At 45.9% G+C, this 19998-nt stretch overlaps 1 protein-coding gene across 1 annotated transcript; it reads left to right on the top strand.

Moving 5' to 3' along the window:
* Positions 1 to 3652: 3652 nt before the first annotated feature.
* LOC100285166 (uncharacterized) lies at positions 3653 to 7224 on the top strand. The gene is given in 8 exon segments (NM_001158060.1): positions 3653 to 4494; positions 4815 to 4938; positions 5104 to 5247; positions 5519 to 5671; positions 5858 to 5973; positions 6058 to 6225; positions 6436 to 6666; positions 6809 to 7224. Coding segments are annotated over 8 exon segments (1620 nt in total). The 5' UTR covers positions 3653 to 3963; the 3' UTR covers positions 6962 to 7224.
* Positions 7225 to 19998: the final 12774 nt, after the last annotated feature.

Here is a 19998-nt window from a genome sequence, read left to right as displayed (position 1 = left end):
TAACAGGTATTTCATAAACACGGTGCGAGCTTCGACGGTGGCTGCCCAGCCCTCGGCCGGAGAAATTACGTGTTCGAGCCCATTAAAAAGGCCTCGCGATCGGGTCACGCTATGTAGAGACTAGAGTCGCCTTTTTTCTCTTACCTGGGCCGCTGGGCGATGTTAGGCCAGCCATGTCAAACCTCAGATGGCCTCTTCGGATCTGGAGTCTTGGGCCTTTAACGGATCTGGAATTTTAGGACCCGGCGCATCCGCGCATGTGTTTGGTTTGAACAATGAATGGGCCAACCGTTGGGCCAGCACACAAAACATTAGTAACACTGCGAAGCCCAGCACAGGCGTTCAGCCAATTCAGCTGCATGCTTGCATGTCTTGGCAAAAAAAAAAAAACTGCCCTGCTCACAGTCACAGCTCCAGTGCTTCACAGCGCGTCGATTTGCTTGGACCGCAAGCGCGTTCCTGCTAGAGTAGAGCACGCGCTCATTCCTTCACGCACGCAAAGCACAGGGCACAGCACTAGTGCTCCCTTCCGCAGCGAGCCCGCCGAGCCGTTTGACTGCACCACTACCAGACGTCAAACGATACTATTCTTTAGTGCGCCTCCGATGAATCGCGTATTTTGACGCCAAGCAAGACTCGACGACTTCCATTCCCATTTCCAAGCACGCATGCATGATTCCACATCGGCAGCGTCTGATTAGGGCAGGCACCACGCCAGTGGGTAGTAACAGCAACCTGATCGATGCATATCCATTACCATTAGCCGTACTACTGTTCTGTGTGATTCGCTAGCTGGACAGACCGGTTTCCCGATCGTTTCGGGGGCCACGGCACTGGTGGGGTTTCTCGGTTTCTCCTTGTCGCTATGCTGCACGGATACTCGGGTCGGGTCGGGTAGGGCAGGCAGGTCGCCGATGTGTTGCTTGCTGCCCCCTGGAGCTGCAGCGTCGCGGCAAAACCGCTCCGCCAAATGAGAGATGCCACGGCACGCGTGTCGCGCGGCTCACGGACGTAGCGAGACGGTGAAGTGTGAATGGGCGGCCGGTGCCGTCCCTTTCCCGGTGGTTCCCGCTTGCGCTTGGTAGATGGTAGTAGTAGTGTCCCGCTCGCACGGTGACATCAATGCCCGGTTCCCGTCGACCACGACCACCCGTGACCGGCGGCGGTCACTGCTACCTTACCTTTGCTGCGCCTCGGCGACCGCGAGAATAGTGCGCGCGCTGCGACCTCCAGGCTCCAGCAGGGGGCTGACGAACCGCGAAGGCGCGAACGGCTTGCTTACAGCGGAACGGGAGGGCAGCAGTACCACGAACACTGCTGCTGACACGGGCTGGAGTTGGAAAGGAATTGAAGCCACGAGCAGGAGGAAAATGAAAGTAGGGGCAGGTCCGCCCGTCCGGTTCTAACCGCTGCCGTGGGCCGTGGCGGCGGCGGCGTTCAAATCGCGTCATGGCCGCTGAACTGGACGGGTGCCTAGTACACAAGGTACCATCAAGTTGGGGGGTTTACTCAAAGCGGGACACACGGCGTGTGAATTGTAACTAGTGGATGGAGATAGTGGTTAGGGCGTCTTGAATGGCAAGGGGAAGAAGAAGAAAAAACATGGCCACGAAGATCATATGAAATTCAGAGGGCAGCAAGCGCAAAAGCAGGAACGAAATGCAAAACTGCAGGTGGAGTTTTGCGAGGTATCGGGGATCCTGTGCGAGGTGTGTTTTTCTCAAACAAGTTGGACATCATGCTGTTTTTTTTTTCCCGGGGGAGATACGTGCTGCAAGGGTACAGTTAACTTGAGATCCACTAGTTCAGAAGACACTCAAGTGAATTTGGACAAAGGTTGAAAACACCTAATCCCTTAGTAGTTTTTGGTAATTAATGTGTTAATGCTAGACTAACACTTCAATTTTCTCGTTTGAGCCTTTATGTTCGGTGTTTCTTCTTTATTCTGACGGTCACGTACAAAAACAGTCCCATGCCTTACCCATACGCTCATATTGTTCTACTGGCTGAGGTTAGCTATCGCTGTATGATTTGGCACCCTCATGACGGTCTGAACACTTTTCTTGCTTTTGTAAGTCTTGTAATGTATTGCTTGAAGTGTTCCTTTTTGCCTTTATCCAAGTTCACTATACAACCTTTAAACTATAACTAAAGACACTACCAAATAACATTAGTCTAAATGGTCATATTGATTATCAAGCACAAAACTTAATTACCATTGAGCCGTGGTCTATTTTTCTTATATGGTTATATAGCACTAGATTGTGCAAAGTGTGCATCGCCACAAGACTTGTCTAGTTTAAGCTAACCATCTATGCATCTTTTATAGTATGACCAAATTAAAATTTGTCACTTAGAACTAGTTGATTCTTATTTTTCTTACTCATCGTTTAAAATCTTAGATTTGTTTTCTATGTGAAAACCACATAAAGCCCAACTAGTCTCTAATATTGTGACTTAACTCAATTTATCTGTATAAACCATAAACTAGTCATGATAATCTTGCAATCACTGGAAACCAACTAGATATCTAGATACTTTCAAATCTAAACATGTTTAGGTAAAAATTTAATTCAGATATACTTTTAGGAAATCTAGAGTTGATGAAGTTTCACTAAATAGACCTATAAAATAAACCTATAAAGTCATTTTTTCCCTCAAGATTATTGTTCCTTCAAACACAGAAGCCTAAGAATGCACAACATCGTTTCATGAAAGTTGAGTTTCATCCATTATACACGGTTTCATTAACAAAACTGATGCGGCATTATTAAAAACAGGGCAATGAAACCTAGCATTAGGAATAACCCTATTCATAACAGTTTATTCCAAAGAGTGCATAAATATTTTTGGACAGTTCCGATTCCTTTAAAAAATCTACACCCATTTCTTTCATTTTTTTTAAAAAAGGTATGTCAGGATCTCTGGAGTCCACCACGGTCATCGCAAAAAAAAATGTATCAAACATCTTCATTCTGAAAACCTACTTAAAAGTTTTGAAGGAATTGAAGGAACCCTTGCGTTCTAAGCAAGTCCATGTGTAACCAACCCATAACTAATAGGTTGTTGTCGTCGTAGCATCAAAGTAGATGGTCTCACTTTCACCCTTTTGCTTTGTGATTTTTATCCGGCGATTCCTTCACACGTTTCCAACACTTGTAACTATTTGATATTTTGCAAAACAAACAATGAAATGAACATGAATGTGAATATCCAGATGAGTGACATATCTTACTCTTCTCGATTTAACTTTGAACAGAAATTCCGCTCGCCGCTTAATCAGTGTAGCGAGCTACGCTTTTTGCAACCATCAAAACGTCGACCTGTCCGCTATGATTAGGCGGCCAAGATTGCACGAATCCTGCGCAATGTCATTTTAAATCTCCTCACCTAATCTCCTTTTCCGTTCAGTCCTCTTCACTCTTCCATCAATGTCTCCTCTCCCGTAAGGCCATTAAATATATACTAGTCACCAGCGGAAATAAGATAAAATCATAGGAAAAGTAAAAACAAAATTCGACCTGAATTTAAAAAAAATACGAACAAGATAAAATAAAATGAAAGCGAGAGGAGAAAAGAAATAACGAAGGAAGAGGAAATGCGTGAGTGATGTCGTGTTTGACCACCTCCTCCCTCGCTCGGCTCGGCTCCCACCTTCCTCCGTTGCCTCCTCTTCCGCGGCCCCGTCGCTGGGCTTGGCTTTACCAGTGGCGGGTTCCCACACGGGGGCTAGACGCCGCCACCGCTGACCCCGTCTACACCGAATCCCCGCGCGATTTAACCCCTCGCCTCGCTCGCCGCCTCCGCTTCCATACAACCGCGCACTCCAAACGCGCACGCGCTGTTCGTTCCTCGGCCGCTCTGTCCACCCCCGTCCTTCTCCGCCCCCAACAGATCTCCGCCGGCCGTGCGGTTCCTTAATTCGCCTTCTCCGGGACTGTCGGATCTCCGCGGCGGCTGGGGATGGGCAACTGCTGCGTGACGCCGAAAGCAGCCGACGACGCCGGCGGCGGCAAGAAGCCCAAGGAGCCGAAGCAGAAGAAGGGTAAGAAGCCGAACCCCTTCTCGATCGAGTACAACCGCTCGGGGCAGGCGAGCGCGCCAAAGCTGGTGGTGCTGCGGGATCCCACGGGGCGGGACATCGCGGCGCGGTACGAGCTCGGCGCGGAGCTCGGGCGCGGCGAGTTCGGGGTTACCTACCTCTGCACAGACCGTGCCTCAGGGGAGGCGCTGGCCTGCAAGTCTATCTCCAAGAAGAAGCTCCGCACCGCCGTCGACCTCGAGGACGTGCGCCGGGAGGTGGAGATCATGCGCCACCTCCCCAAGCACCCCAACGTCGTCACGCTCAGGGACACGTACGAGGACGACAATGCCGTGCACCTCGTCATGGAGCTCTGCGAGGGCGGTGAGCTCTTCGACCGCATCGTGGCGCGGGGACACTACACTGAGCGTGCTGCCGCCTTGGTCTTACGCACTATCGTTGAGGTCGTGCAGGTGAGATTTTGACTATACGTAGTAGAATCATTACTGTTGGACAGCAAAATTACAAATGAATGTAGTTACACGTGTTTCGGTTACTCTCATTATGTCGTGTGGGGTCAGTTTCTGGTCACTAATATGATAACTTTCTCAATAGTTTATTCGATAGGTTATGCAGTAGTAAATGTTTAACTGTGTTCATTCTGGGCTTCTGGCTGCTAGCTTAGAGTATCATTCCATGGTTATCATCCTGTAATTAGATAGGTTGTGATTTCATTTCTTCAGTATTTAACTCGTTCATAATCATAATGATGAGTTAACTTTTGCAATGTCAGATGTGCCATAAGCATGGAGTGATGCACAGGGATCTCAAACCAGAAAATTTTTTGTTTGCAAACAAGAAAGAATCAGCGGCACTTAAGGCCATTGATTTTGGCCTGTCTGTATTTTTCACTCCAGGTGCAGTTTGTTTTCCTTTATCTATTTGTCATTTTTCTTCATCAGTCATTGTCAATAATGTCATCTTGTTGACAATATGATCACTCGACTGTGGTGGTCTGTCTTATCCCTTTTGCTGCTTGGTTTCATGGCATATGTTGAAGAACCGAATTTGAATTTGTGTAGGCGAACGGTTTTCTGAGATTGTTGGAAGTCCTTATTACATGGCTCCAGAGGTGCTAAAGAGAAACTATGGCCCAGAGGTTGATGTTTGGAGTGCAGGAGTGATTCTGTACATTCTTCTTTGTGGTGTCCCCCCATTCTGGGCAGGTTAGTTTTGTATCTGGAATGATGGACAGTTTTGATACATCTGTAAACATTAACTGTTTAGAATGTTGAGAATAACAGAAAAGAAATACGTTCTAATCACTTGTAAATTCAAATGCTCAATATGGTATACTGTGGACTGATACTCTTTTTCTTGACATTGAATTTGGGTGTGGTGATTGGGAGATGGGGCTGTAGAAGATAAAAATGCATCTTATTTTTTTTCGTTGTTAAATGTTTTTGACTTTTTTTGTGTTTCAATGTTGCAATGCAGAAACGGAACAGGGTGTTGCTCAGGCAATCATTCGATCTGTCATTGATTTCAAAAGAGATCCATGGCCAAGGGTGTCTGATAACGCCAAAGACCTTGTCAGAGGAATGCTGAATCCGGACCCAAAACGACGATTGACAGCTCACCAAGTGCTTGGTAATAACCATTTTCACACTAGATGGCTGTATTGTGTTTTGCTCAGTTTTTTCTATCTTAAACCTGTGCAAAATTATTATCTTAGATTGCTGAACCTTGCGTTAGCATTGATGGAAGATAATGTTATAATATTTCATAAGTGTTCTTCCCTATATATTTGTCTAATAACCTTGTATCTCTCTCCAGGTCACCCATGGTTGCAGAACATTAAGAAGGCTCCAAATGTCAATTTGGGTGAAACTGTTAAGGCCAGACTCCAACAATTCTCTGTGATGAACAAGTTCAAGAAGCATGCACTTAGGGTACATTTCAATCTGACCTGACCACAAATGGTACCCCTTTAATTGTCATACTTACTCTGGGAATCCTCACATATTTGAAAACAGGTTATAGCTGAGCATCTTTCGGTAGAAGAGGCTGCTGACATAAAGGATATGTTTGAGAAGATGGATCTTAACAAGGATCAAATGCTTAGTTTCGAGGAGCTGAAGCTTGGTCTGCATAAGTTTGGTCACCAAATGCCTGATGCAGATGTTCAAACACTAATGGAAGCGGTGAGTTTACATTCTTTTTCCCCACAACAGAAACTTAATTTGCACCACTTTAATATTGTACTGGAGTTTCTTTTTTGTTTATGTCAAACACCTTTGGATAGTGTTTTATCAACCCGGTTTAATGTTTTTCCTTCTCATTTTAATTGAGCATTCTGTCACGGAGGTGATGTGTTGGGCGTTTTATAGTTACTGTTGTGCATGTTGTACCAGGCGGATGCTGATGGAAATGGGTCCTTGAATTATGGAGAATTTGTTACATTATTTGTTCATCTAAGAAAGATTGGAAACGATGAGCATCTGCATAAGGCATTCGCATACTTCGACCGGAACCAGAGTGGTTATATTGAAATTGATGAACTCCGTGAGTCATTAGCTGATGACCTTGGACAAAACCGTGAAGAGATTATCAATGCCATCATCCGTGATGTAGACACCGATAAGGTTGGTACTTGTTGATCGATTAGTTGTAAATGGATGCCAGCTTCTTTCTCATTTCTTGTTTAGCTCATTCGGTGTAATGATCAAAAGTCTGAACTTTGTGGTTCAGAGTATCTCAAACTGTTCCCATTGTCGTGTTCCTCAGGATGGCAAGATAAGCTACGATGAGTTTGCGACGATGATGAAGGCCGGAACAGACTGGAGGAAAGCATCCAGACAGTACTCGAGAGAGCGATTCACAAGCCTGAGCCTTAAGCTGCAAAAGGATGGATCGCTGCAGATGACGAGTACACGGTAGCCCGATAACACCACATAGGCAAGTTGTGAATTACAGATGGAAACCATGTGTAGATTTTTCTGGTTGTTTGTTGACAGCTCTTCTGCTTGTCCTGATGTTCCATTGCTTTGTATTCTTCGCTTGCGGCCTGTTTGAAGGATTAGGGGGGATTGTTTATGCTATGATTGTATTTAGACTGCATGATCCATGCCTCGCTCGTTTCCAAAGTGTACTGTACAAAAGAAAGAGGAGAAAGGGATTATGAGGCTCTGCTCATTTCTTAACTTCTGTGGATTCATTTGTTTGTGTGTTGTTCTTAATATCCTGAATTCCTGATGACTAGTTCATGCATATGGTGCTGAATCGACACCGGTTGTTGGAACCTGGATGGAGGAATTGAATTTGCTGGTCAACTTAACGGATGAAGCCATGAAATGTGCTTCGCTCCAAAGTCTGCTGCCAGCTTGACCACGTCTCCTGTCTCATTGCCAATTTTCGGAAGTGCAGGTAACCTATATGCCGTACGTGGAGTCCAGCCAGAGAATCCATTGAATACAAAAGAAATATCTGAATCTTGTATGGCCATCGTTGGCGTAGCGCCAAACTTGCGCGTGGTGTTTTCCTGTCCCTGCCTAAAAAAAGAGGGCATTGGCAATTTGGCATTCAAAAGGTGGAACAGGTGGGTTTGTTGTCTAGACATAACACACAGTTTAAAGCTGGAGTCCGTGAACCGGTCAACAGCCTGCCTATGACGCTGGCTGGCTAAACAGAGCGAAACGTAAACGCGCCTGAAAATTCGGCAGGTGCACGTAGCTGTCCGGGATCGACATGCGTCGCTGAGGCACCAGCAACATGACCGAGCGGGCGTTGCCGGCTCTGTCGCTGCCGCCTGCCGGCCGCCCAGCAGCTGACGTCCACGAACTCCACCCTCTCCGGCGAGAAGCAGATGCGGATTAGGTGCAGTTGCAGCCGCTGCGGAGGACGTTGGTGCCCGTCCGTCCTCTTCGCTTTGACTTCTCGTGCCCGGTTGAGTGGTCGACGCCGCAGCCGCACACGTGCCTACGCCTTCTGCCGCTGCAGGCTGCAGCAGCTGCATTGTACGTGCGTTCGCTGTGTGGTCTGCTCGGATTCGTGCGGACGCGGGGTTGGCCCCGGTGACGCTTTTGTCAAAAGATTGAAATGGTGGTTAAAGCTATCTCGAACAGTCTCTCTATCTTACTCTTTATTTTACTCTTTATTTCAAACTATACTCTATAAATAGTATAGTTTTAATATAAAACAATGTTTTGGACGTCTATATACACGCTATTGCTGGAGATGGTAGATCAGATCGACGCCACGCCAGTACAGGCAGCAGGAGCTCAATGAAAGGCAGTCTTGCGGCGGCCGGTACTCTCGCTTGATGTGAAGAGAAAGGGACGTGCTGGTCCCGAGTCCCTACCGCCCGGTGGTGGGTGCCTCGCCTTGCAAGCCAAGCTGCATGGAAAAGCTGTGCTGTTGACTGTTGCTCGCTCAATCACTAGTGGCAGAGCCTTGTTCAAGTCCGATGACAGCTTTTCCATAGCATCAGGCCATCAGCATGTATGTGTAAAGTATTATTAAGGCCGTCGGGTCCATGACTATTGCATTTCTTCACGTACAAGTTTCATTTCATTTAATGTCCTGATAATCGCCCTACCGTATTTGTCATTTGCCTGTCCAAATTAATTGCCCGCAGCTATTGGAGTTAGTTGGGTACCTAGATTGAGACGTAAGTCCAACCTTTACCACGCCATCCATTGACAGGTAAAACCTGCTGACCCGTCAAAAGGTTTGGGAACAGCGTCACATTTTAATTTGTATGTGGATAAGTATGATTTATACGGCTGAAGTTGTAAGTCTCAAATGAGCTACTTTTTGGGGAGGGATGTGCTGGTGTTGGTGCGCCGTGTCGGCGGCCCGGTTCTGACGAAATGTCTTCACGGTTAGCACCATGTGCTTTTAGGCTGTCTCCAGCAACGTTCTTTATATCTATTCTCTATATCTGTTCTTTACAGTTTACTTTAAAAAAATTCATCTTTTAGAGCATCTCCAAGAGACTCTTTATTTTTGGCTTCTATTTGACTCTCTATTTATCTTTTCATAAAGATTACATTATGTATGTAACATATCACTCCAACAGACTATCTATCTATTTTGCTAGTTAGGTGGCTAGCCAAATTTGGCTAGTGAGAGAGCTGATTTGGAGAGTCAGATAGCTTGGCGAGTCAAATGACTAGTCTGTTGGAAAGTTATTTTGCTAATTGAGTAGCCAAAATTTGGCTTGACGAGCAGTGGCGGAGCACGAACTAAAAATAAGGTATGTCAATGGTAAAGATATATCTTGCAGTAAAACAAAAATTTAGTATAAAAACATCATTAATAAATACCTTAGATGAAGAATCCCTTATAGATTATATGCTAAATCAACAATTATTTTAGTTAAGTCTAGGAGACTTTGACAGTAGGCTTTGCAACTGCAGGGAAGCGGGCTTTGCAAGCAGCCGAATCGGCGGAGCAGTGGAGCACGGGCTGCACATCCGAAGCAGGCGGAGCAAAGCAAAGCAAGCAGCAAAGCAGGCAAGCAACCGTGGAGCAGTGAAGATGGAGCACGGCCGTGCGGCCGTCGGCCGGCCAACGTCCAACGGGCCAACCGGCCAAGCACAGGCGCATGGCAGGAAGGCAGAGGCAGCTAGGCAAGACCGCAGCCCGCGGGAAGCAGCAAGCCAGAGACGGAGGTGGGCAGGCGGCCGCGGACGAACAGGCGGTCGGCCGGCCGGGCGAGGAGCGAGCGAGCCCCGAGCGGACGTCTTGTGCTGCAGCGGTTGTGTTGCGGCGGCTGCGCTGTGCGTGCGGCGTGCTGTGGGTACGGAGACGGGCTAGGCTGAATACCTAGGTTTCACTCTTTTACTGGGCCGAGTTGAGGGAGTTGAGGTATGGCGTGGGCCATACTTGGCCATAACGGGCCCTCCGCCCCTGTTGATACGAGTCATTTAACTAGTCTCTTGGAGATGCTCTTATATCTCATTCATCTCCAACAACATCCTCTAAATCACGTCCTCTATACTCAAATATCTATATTAAAGACATTTTTATTTTTATTTTTTGTACATACGTATTTGTCATACTCTCAAATGTATTGTACATATTTTAGTTTTGCTAAATCGGTTATTTAAAATATTCAAATGGATAGAGGACAATTTAGAGAAACCCTATATCTCTAAATTTAGAGGACCGTTTAGAGGACGCTGCTGGAGAGCGTCAATGACCATTTGATCCTCTATATTTAGGATACAGAACTCTTTAGGGTCTCTTACTGGAGCTAGCCTTAGCACTACAGCAATCTAAAGCATCCCCGTCGGCTACATTAATTCCCGTCGGCCTGCGAGCGGGCCGACGGGAATTAAATAATTCCCGTCGGTCCGCCAAAGTAGCCGACGGGGATTAAGTAATTCCCGTCGGCTCGCGCATAGGCCGACGGTGATTAAATAACTCCCGTCGGTCGCACCGGCAGCCGACGTGAGTTATTCGAATAACCAACGTCGGGCTTCTTCTTCCTTTCTGTTTCTCTACGCCCGCGCCATCTCTACGCCGCGCCCTGCCCTGCCCCCGCCCGCCCACCGCCGGAGCTGCCGGCCGCCCCCACGCCGCCCGCACGCCGCGCCCGCCGCCCGCACGCCGCCCCCGCGCGCCCGCACCACGCCGTCGGTGCGCCCGCACGCCGCCGCCACCATGCCGTCGTGCTGCCCGCCTCCCCCGCGCACACGGCCGCCGCGTCCACGGCCGCCGCCCTCGCCCGGGCGCCCGACGACCGCCGCCGAACGCCGTCGCCCGCCCAACGCCATCACCCGCCGCCGTCCACGGTAGCCGCAGCTTCCCGACATCGACGTCGTCCATCCGCGTCGTCCACCGACGTTGTCCACCACCGTCGTCCGCGCAAAGCGAGCAGCGAGGTATATTATATATATTGTTTTATTTTCGTCAGTTTTTTGTGGCCGACGGGAGTTAACTAATATGTGATTAAATTTTGTTTAAATTTGTTAATTAACAGTGTTAGTAGTCTTCATATTTTTAATTTTATGTTGCAAATATAAAATGTGTTGTTTAATGTTATTAGTTAATGAATTGGATGATTAATGTGATGTGTTATACAAATAGTAGTTATTTCAAATATTATTATTTAATGAATTTGATGTTATGCAAGTAGTAATCATGTTAATGTGATTAAGTTATGTTATGTATATATATAGTTTAACTACTTATCTATAGATGTATGTGTGACATTTAGAAACATGAATGTCTCACACACGCAATTCTTATTCGTACACACAGCCGCAATAATGGGTGATAGACGTGATTGGATGTATGAAGGTTTCAAGGGTGGGTGTCACACAAGTGAATGGTTTGCCAAGATGCAGATGTTTCTGGACCATGCAGCCGCTTTGTCACAAATAGATAATATTAGGTGTCCATGCAATAAATGTAGAAATATGACGAGCCACACCAAGAGGCAGGTCACACTACACCTGTGCTCGCATGGTTTTGTGCCAGGCTATAAGGTCTGGTATCTCCACGGGGAGTCACGCCTTGAACGAGCAGCAAAAGTAGAAGTTGATGACGGTGAAGATGATGTTGATATGATGGACCAGATGCTTGAGGATCTGCAGCCTGAACTGGCACCAGATCATCATGATTCACCTACACCGGAGGTTCAGAAGTTCTTCGACCTACTTAAAGCGTCAGAAGAGCCTATTCACGGGCACACTAACGTGACCGTACTCGAATTCGTGACCCGGCTGATGTCAATCAAGTCCAAGTTTGCATTCTCAATTAATTGTTACAAGGAGCTTGTGGATTTGATTAGCGAGGTTCTTCCTACGGGTCACAAGATGCCCAAAGACATGTACCAGTCCAAGAAATTGCTTGAAGGTCTTGGTATGGAGTATGAGAAGATTGATGTTTGCCAAGACAACTGTATGCTTTTTTGGAAGGAACATGGCAGAGAACAGAAATGCTTAAAATGTGGGAAGTCAAGGTACGTGGAGCTTGTAAATGAAGATGGGGAGAAGGTGGTGACAAAGGTTGCACATAAACAGCTTCGGTACATGCCTCTCACTCCTAGAGTGAAACATTTATTTCTCTCGAGGAAGACCGATATGCACATGAGGTGGCATAAAGATTATACGGACAAACAAGATGGGTTAATGGTGCACCCGTCAGATGGTGATGCATGGAAGGCTCTTGACAAATTTGATCCAGATTTTGCCAGTGATGCAAGAAACGTTCGTATCGGCTTGGCAACTGATGGTTTCACGCCGTTCAATATGACTGCTGCGTCGTATTCATGTTGGTCTGTCATTGCCATACCGTACAACTGAAAGGGAATTAGGCTTACACCTATTTCCTAAATGATTTTGGTGGTTGAATTGCCCAACACAAATAGTTGGACTAACTAGTTTGCTCTAGTATATAAGTTCTACAGGTGCCAAAGGTCCAAAAAAGCCAATAAAAAGAGCAAGAAAAGGGTTCAACAAAAAGAGCAAGGGATAACCGAAGTGTGCCCTGGTCTGGCGCACCGGACTGTCCGGTGTGCCACCGGACAGTGTCTGGTGCCCCAGGGGACTCCAAGCCAAACTCTTCACCTTCGGGAATTCTCAGAGGCGCTTCGCTATAATTCACCGGACTGTCTGGTGCACCACCGGACAGTGTCCGGTGCCCTAGGGGAGAGCGACTCTGAACTCGCCAGCTTCGGGAATCCGCTCCGCTAAAATTCACCGGACATGTCCGGTGCACACCAGACTGTCCGGTGAGCCAACGGAGCAACGGCTACTTCGCGCGCAACGGTCGACTACAACGCATTAAATGTGTGCCTGCGCGCGCAGAGGAGCAGTGCACGCACAGGTGGCACACCGGACAGTCTACAGGACTTGTCCGGTGCGCCACTGGACAGCCAGACGGGCCCATAAGACAGAGCTCCAACAGTCGAACCCTAACGGCCGGGTGACGTGGCTGGCGCACCGGACACTGTCCGGTGGCGCACCGGACTGTCCGGTGCGCCCGTCGACAGCAGCCTTCACCAAACGGCTAGTTTGGTGGTTGGGGTTATAAATACCCCCAACCACCCCACATTCAAGTCATCCAAGTTTTCCACCTTTCAACTACTTACAAGAGCTAAGCATTCAATACAAGACACACCAAAGTGATCAAATCCTCTCCCAATTCCACACAAGGCTTTAGTGATTAGTGAGAGAGATTTGTTGTGTTCTTTTGAGCTCTTGCGCTTGGATTGCTTCTTTCTCTCATTCTTTCTTGTGATCAAAACTTAATTGTAACCGAGGCAAGAGACACCAATTGTGTGGTGGTCCTTGCGGGGAAGTTTGGTTCCCGTTTTATTGAGAAGAGAAGCTCACTCGGTCCGAGGGACCGTTTGAGAGAGGGAAAGGGTTGAAAGAGACCCGGTCTTTGTGACCACCTCAACGGGGAGTAGGTTTGCGAGAACCGAACCTCGGTAAAACAAATCCGTGTGTCACACTCTTTATTCGCTTGCGATTTGTTTTGCACCCTCTCTCTCGGACTCGTTTATATTTCTAACGCTAACCCGACTTGTAGTTGTGATTAAGTTTGTAAATTTCAGATTCACCCTATTCACCCCCCTCTAGGCGACTTTCAATTGGTATCGCAGCCCGGTGCTTCATTAGAGCCTAACCGCTCGAAGTGATGTCGGGAGATCACGCCAAGAGGGAGATGGAGACCGGCGACAAGCCCACTACAAGCCACGGGAAGGCTTCATCGGAAGAGTCCCGCAACAAGGGGAAGGGGAAGGAGAAGAAATCCTCTTCCCACAAGTCGCATCGGAGTGGCGACAAGAAAAAGAAGATGAGGAAGGTGGTCTACTACGAGACCGATACTTCATCACCTTCCACCTCCGGCTCCGACGCGCCATCCATTACTTCTAAGTGCCATGAGCGCAAGAAGTTTAGTAAGATCCCCCTACGATATCCTCGCATTCCCTAACATACACCTTTACTTTCCGTCCCATTAGGCAAACCACCAACGTTTGATGGTGAAGATTATGCTAGGTGGAGTGATTTAATGCGATTTCACCTAACCTCACTCCACAAAAGTATATGGGACGTTGTTGAGTTTGGTGTACAGGTACCATCCATAGGGGATGAAGATTATGATGAGGACGAAGTGGCCCAAATTCAACACTTCAACTCACAAGCCTCAACTATACTCCTCGCCTCTCTAAGTCGGGAGGAGTATAATAAGGTGCAAGGGTTGAAAGGTGCTAAAGAGATTTGGGACACGCTAAAAACCACGCACGAAGGAGACGAGGTGACCAAAATCACCAAGCGGGAAACGATCGAGGGGGAGCTCGGTCGCTTCCGACTTCGCCAAGGGGAGGAGCCACAAGACATGTACAACCGGCTCAAAACCTTGGTGAACCAAGTGTGCAACCTCGGGAGCAAAAAATGGGATGACCACGAAATGGTTAAGGTTATTCTAAGATCACTTGTTTTCCTTAACCCTACTCAAGTTCAATTAATTCGTGGCAATCCTAGATATACACTAATGACCCCCGAGGAAGTAATCGGGAATTTTGTGAGCTTTGAATTAATGATCAAAGGCTCAAAGAAGATCAACGAGCTTGATGGGCCCTCCACGTCCGAAGCACAACCAGTCGCGTTCAAGGCGACGGAAGAAAAGAAGGAGGAATCTACTCCAAGTCGAACACCCATCGACGCCTCCAAGCTCGACAACGAGGAGATGACGCTCATTATCAAGAGCTTCTGTCAAATCCTCAAGCAAAGGAGGGGGAAAGATTATAAGCCTCGCTCCAAGAAAGTTTGCTACAAGTGTGGTAAGCCCGGTCACTTTATAGCAAAATGTCCTATTTCTAGTGATAGTGACAGGGGAGACAAGAAGGGGAGAAGAAAGGAGAAGAAGAGGTACTACAAGAAGAAGGGCGGCGATGCCCATGTTTGCCGGGAATGGGACTCCGACGAGGACGCCACAAACATCGCCGTCACCAAGGGACTCCTCTTCCCCAACGTCGGCCACAAGTGCCTCATGGCGAAGGACGGCAAAAGAAAGAAGGTAAAATCAAGATCCTCCACTAAATATGAAAACCTCTAGTGATGAGGATGATGCTAGCAATGAGGAGGATAACTTACGCATTCTTTTTGCCAACCTAAACATGCAACAAAAGGAAAAATTAAATGAATTGATTAGTGCTATTCATGAGAAGGATGATCTCTTGGACACCCAAGAGGACTTCCTTATTAAAGAGAACAAAAAGCATGTTAAGGTTAAAAATGCTTACACTCTAGAAGTAGAAAAATGTGAAAAACTATCTAGTGAGCTAAGCACATGCCATGAGACTATTGACAACCCTAGAAATGAGAATGCTAATTTGTTAGCTAAGGTTGATTCAAATGTTTGTGATGTTTCAATTCCAAATCTTAGAAATGATAATGTTGATTTGCTTGCAAAGATTGAAGAACTGAACATTTCTCTTGCTAGCCTTAGAAATAAAAATGAAAAATTGCTTGCTAAGGCTAAAGAATTAGATGTTTGCAATGCTTCCATTTCCGACTTTAGAAGTAAAAATGATATATTGCATGCTAAGGTTGTAGAATTAAAATCTAGCAAACCCTCTACATCTACCATTGAACATACTTCTATTTGCACTAGATGTAGAGATGTTGATATTGATGCTATTCATGATCATATGGTATTAATTAAGCAACAAAATCATCATATAGCAAAATTAGATGCTAAAATTGGCGAGCATGAACTTGAAAATGAAAAATTTAAATTTGCTCGTAGTATGCTTTATAGTGGGAGACGCCCTGACATCAAGGATGGCATTGGCTTCCAAAAGGGGGACAATGTCAAAATTAATGCCCCTCCTAAAAGATTGTCTAATTTTGTTAAGGGCAAGGCTCCCATGCCTCAAGATAACGAGGGTTACATTTTGTACCCTGCTGGTTATCCTGAGAGCAAAATTAGGAGAACTCACTCTAGGAAGTCTCACTCTGGCCCTAATCATGCTTTTATGTATAAGGGTGAGACATCTAGCTCTAGGCAACCAACCCGTGCTAATTTGCCTAAGAAGAAAACTTCTAATGCATCAAATGACCATAGCATTTCATTCAAAACTTTTGATGCATCTTATGTCTTAACTAACAAATCCGGCAAGGTAGTTGCCAAGTATGTTGGGGGCAAGCACAAGGGGTCAAAAACTTGTGTTTGGGTACCCAAAGTTCTTGTGTCTAATGCCAAAGGACCCAATACCATTTGGGTACCTAAAGTCAAGAACTAAACTTGTTTTGTAGGTTTATGCATCCGGGGGCTCAAGTTGGATTATCGATAGCGGGTGCACAAACCACATGACAGGGGAGAAAAAGATGTTCTCCTCCTACGAGAAAAACCAAGATCCCCAACGAGCTATCACATTCGGGGATGGAAACCAAGGTTTGGTCAAAGGTTTGGGAGAATTGCTATTTCACCTGACCATTCCATTTCCAATGTTTTTCTTGTAGATTCTTTAGATTACAATTTGCTTTCCGTATCTCAATTATGTCAAATGGGATACAACTGTCTTTTTACTGATGTAGGTGTCACTGTCTTTATAAGAAGTGATGATTCAATAACATTTAAGGGAGTGTTAGAGGGTCAGCTATACTTGGTAGATTTTGATAGAGCTGAACTCGACACTTGCCTAATTGCTAAGACTAACATGGGTTGGCTCTGGCACCGCCGACTAGCCCATGTTGGGATGAAGAATCTTCATAAGCTTCTAAAGGGAGAGCACATTTTAGGATTAACAAATGTTCTTTTTGAGAAAGATAGGATTTATAGCGCATGTAAGGCCGGGAAGCAAGTTGGTGCTCATCATCCACACAAGAACATCATGACGACTGACAGGCCACTGGAGCTCCTACACATGGATTTATTCGGCCCGATAGCTTACATAAGCATTGGCGGGAGTAAGTATTGTCTAGTTATTGTGGATGATTATTCTCGCTTCACTTGGGTATTCTTTTTGCAGGAAAAATCTCATACCCAAGAGATCTTAAAGGGATTCTTGAGACGGGCTCAAAATGAGTTCGGCTTAAGGATCAAGAAAATAAGAAGCGACAACGGGACGGAGTTCAAGAACTCACAAATCGAAGGCTTCCTTGAGGAGGAGGGCATCAAGCATGAGTTCTCTTCTCCCTACACCCCACAACAAAATGGTGTAGTGGAGAGGAAGAATAGAACTCTATTGGACATGGCAAGGACCATGCTTGATGAGTACAAGACTTCAGACCGGTTTTGGGCCGAGGCGGTCAACACCGCTTGCTACGCCATCAACCGGTTGTATCTACACCGAATCCTCAAGAAGACATCATATGAACTCCTAACCGGTAAAAAGCCCAATATTTCATACTTTAGAGTCTTTGGTAGCAAATGCTTTATTCTTGTTAAAAGAGGTAGAAAATCTAAATTTGCTCCTAAGACTGTAGAAGGATTTTTACTAGGATATAATTCAAACACAAGGGCATATAGAGTCTTTAACAAGTCCTCTGGACAAGTTGAAGTTTCTTGTGACGTTGTATTTGATGAGACTAACGGCTCTCAAGTAGAGCAAGTTGATGTTGATGAGATAGGTGATGAAGAGGCTCCGTGCATCGCGCTAAGGAACATGTCCATTGGGGATGTGTGTCCTAAGGAATCCGAAGAGCCTTCAAATGCACAAGATCAACCATCCTCCTCCACGCAAGCATCTCCACCAACTCAAAATGAGGATGAGGCTCAAGTTGATGAAGGAAAAGATCAAAGAGATGAGCCACCTCAAGATGACAGCAATGATCAAGGGGGGATGCAAATAATCAAGACAAGGAGGATGAAGAACCAAGACCGCCACACCCAAGAGTCCACCAAGCAATCCAACGAGATCACCCCGTCGACACCATCCTCGACGACATTCATAAGGGGGTAACCACTAGATCTCGTGTTGCACATTTTTGTGAGCATTACTCTTTTGTTTCCTCTATTGAGCCACACAGGGTAGAGGAAGCACTACAAGATTCGGATTGGGTGGTGGCGATGCAAGAGGAGCTCAACAACTTCACTATGAATGAGGTATGACATTTAGTTCCACGTCCTAACCAAAATGTTGTAGGAACCAAGTGGGTCTTCCGCAACAATCAAGATGAGCATGGTGTGGTGACAAGGAACAAAGTCCGACTTGTGGCCAAGGGCTATTCACAAGTCGAAAGTTTGGATTTCGGTGAAACCTATGCACCCGTAGCTAGGCTTGAGTCAATTCGTATATTACTTGCCTATGCTACTTACCATGACTTCAAGCTTTATCAAATGGACGTGAAGAGTGCCTTCCTCAATGGACCGATCAAGGAAGAGGTCTATGTTGAGCAACCTCCCGGCTTTGAAGATAGTGAGTATCCTAACCATGTCTATAGGCTCTCTAAGGCGCTTTATGGGCTCAAGCAAGCCCCAAGAGCATGGTATGAATGCCTAAGAGATTTCCTTATTGCTAATGGCTTCAAAGTCGGAAAAGCCGATCCTACTTTATTTACTAAAACTGTTGACAATGATTTGTTCGTATGCCAAATTTATGTTGATGATATTATATTTGGGTCTACTAACGATTCTACATGTGAGGAATTTAGTAGGATCATGACAAAGAAATTCGAGATGTCTATGATGGGGGAGTTGAAATACTTCTTGGGATTTCAAGTGAAGCAACTCCAAGAGGGCACTTTCATTAGCCAAACGAAGTATGTTCAAGACATTCTAAACAAGTTTGGGATGAAGGATGCCAAGCCCATCAAGACACCCATGGGAACCAATGGGCATCTCGACCTCGACACGGGAGGTAAATCCGTCGATCAAAAGGTATACCGGTCGATGATAGGTTCTTTACTCTATCTATGTGCATCTCGACCGGATATTATGCTTTCCGTATGCATGTGTGCAAGATTCCAAGCCGACCCTAAGGAAGCTCACCTTACGGCCGTAGAACGAATCTTGAGATATTTAGTTCATACTCCTAAGTTTGGGCTTTGGTATCCTAGGGGATCCACTTTTGATTTAATTGGTTATTCGGATGCCGATTGGGCGGGGTGTAAAATTAATAGGAAGAGCACATCAGGGACTTGCCAGTTCTTGGGAAGATCCTTGGTGTCTTGGGCTTCAAAGAAGCAAAATTCCGTCGCTCTTTCTACCGCCGAAGCCGAGTATATTGCCGCAGGTCATTGTTGCGCGCAACTACTTTGGATGAGGCAAACCCTTAGGGACTATGGTTACAAATTAACAAAGTTCCTCTTCTATGTGATAATGAGAGTGCAATCCGCATGGCGGATAATCCCGTCGAGCATAGCCGCACTAAACACATAGCCATTCGGTATCATTTCTTAAGGGATCACCAACAAAAGGGGGATATCGAGATTGCATATATTAACACTAAAGATCAATTAGTCGATATCTTTACCAAGCCACTAGATGAACAAACTTTTAACAAACTTAGGCATGACCTAAATATTCTTGATTCTAGGAATTTCTTTTAATGTCTCGCACACATAGCTCATACGTATACCTTTGATCATGTCTCTTTTATATATGCTATGACTAATGTGTTTTCAAGTGGATTTCAAACCAAGTCATAGGTGTATTGAAAGGGAATTGGAGTCTTCGGCGAAGACTAAGGCTTCCACTCCACTCCATAACTCTTCCTCGCCGTCGCTCCGAGCACCTCTCCGTATTTGGTATAATCTTCACTCCTATTTTATTTACCAAAGGGGAGAAAGTAGTTAAGAAAGGGCTTAAATTTCACTGAAAGTATCCGTTTTTGGCGATTCATGCCAAAGGGGGAGAAAGTATTAGCCCAAAGCAAAAGGACCGCACCACCACCTAATTTTAAAACTAATGATTTTCAATTGGTAAATTTCAAATTGGTATCTTATTGTGTTCAAAAGGGGGAGAAAGTAGTATTTTCAAAATTGATATCTTAAAAACCCTCTTGAACACTA

This window comes from Zea mays, chromosome 7, assembly GCF_902167145.1.
Source record: "Zea mays cultivar B73 chromosome 7, Zm-B73-REFERENCE-NAM-5.0, whole genome shotgun sequence".
Lineage (NCBI taxonomy): Eukaryota > Viridiplantae > Streptophyta > Magnoliopsida > Poales > Poaceae > Zea > Zea mays.
Note: the sequence above shows the minus strand (reverse complement) of the source record. Positions and strands in the feature narration are given on the sequence as shown.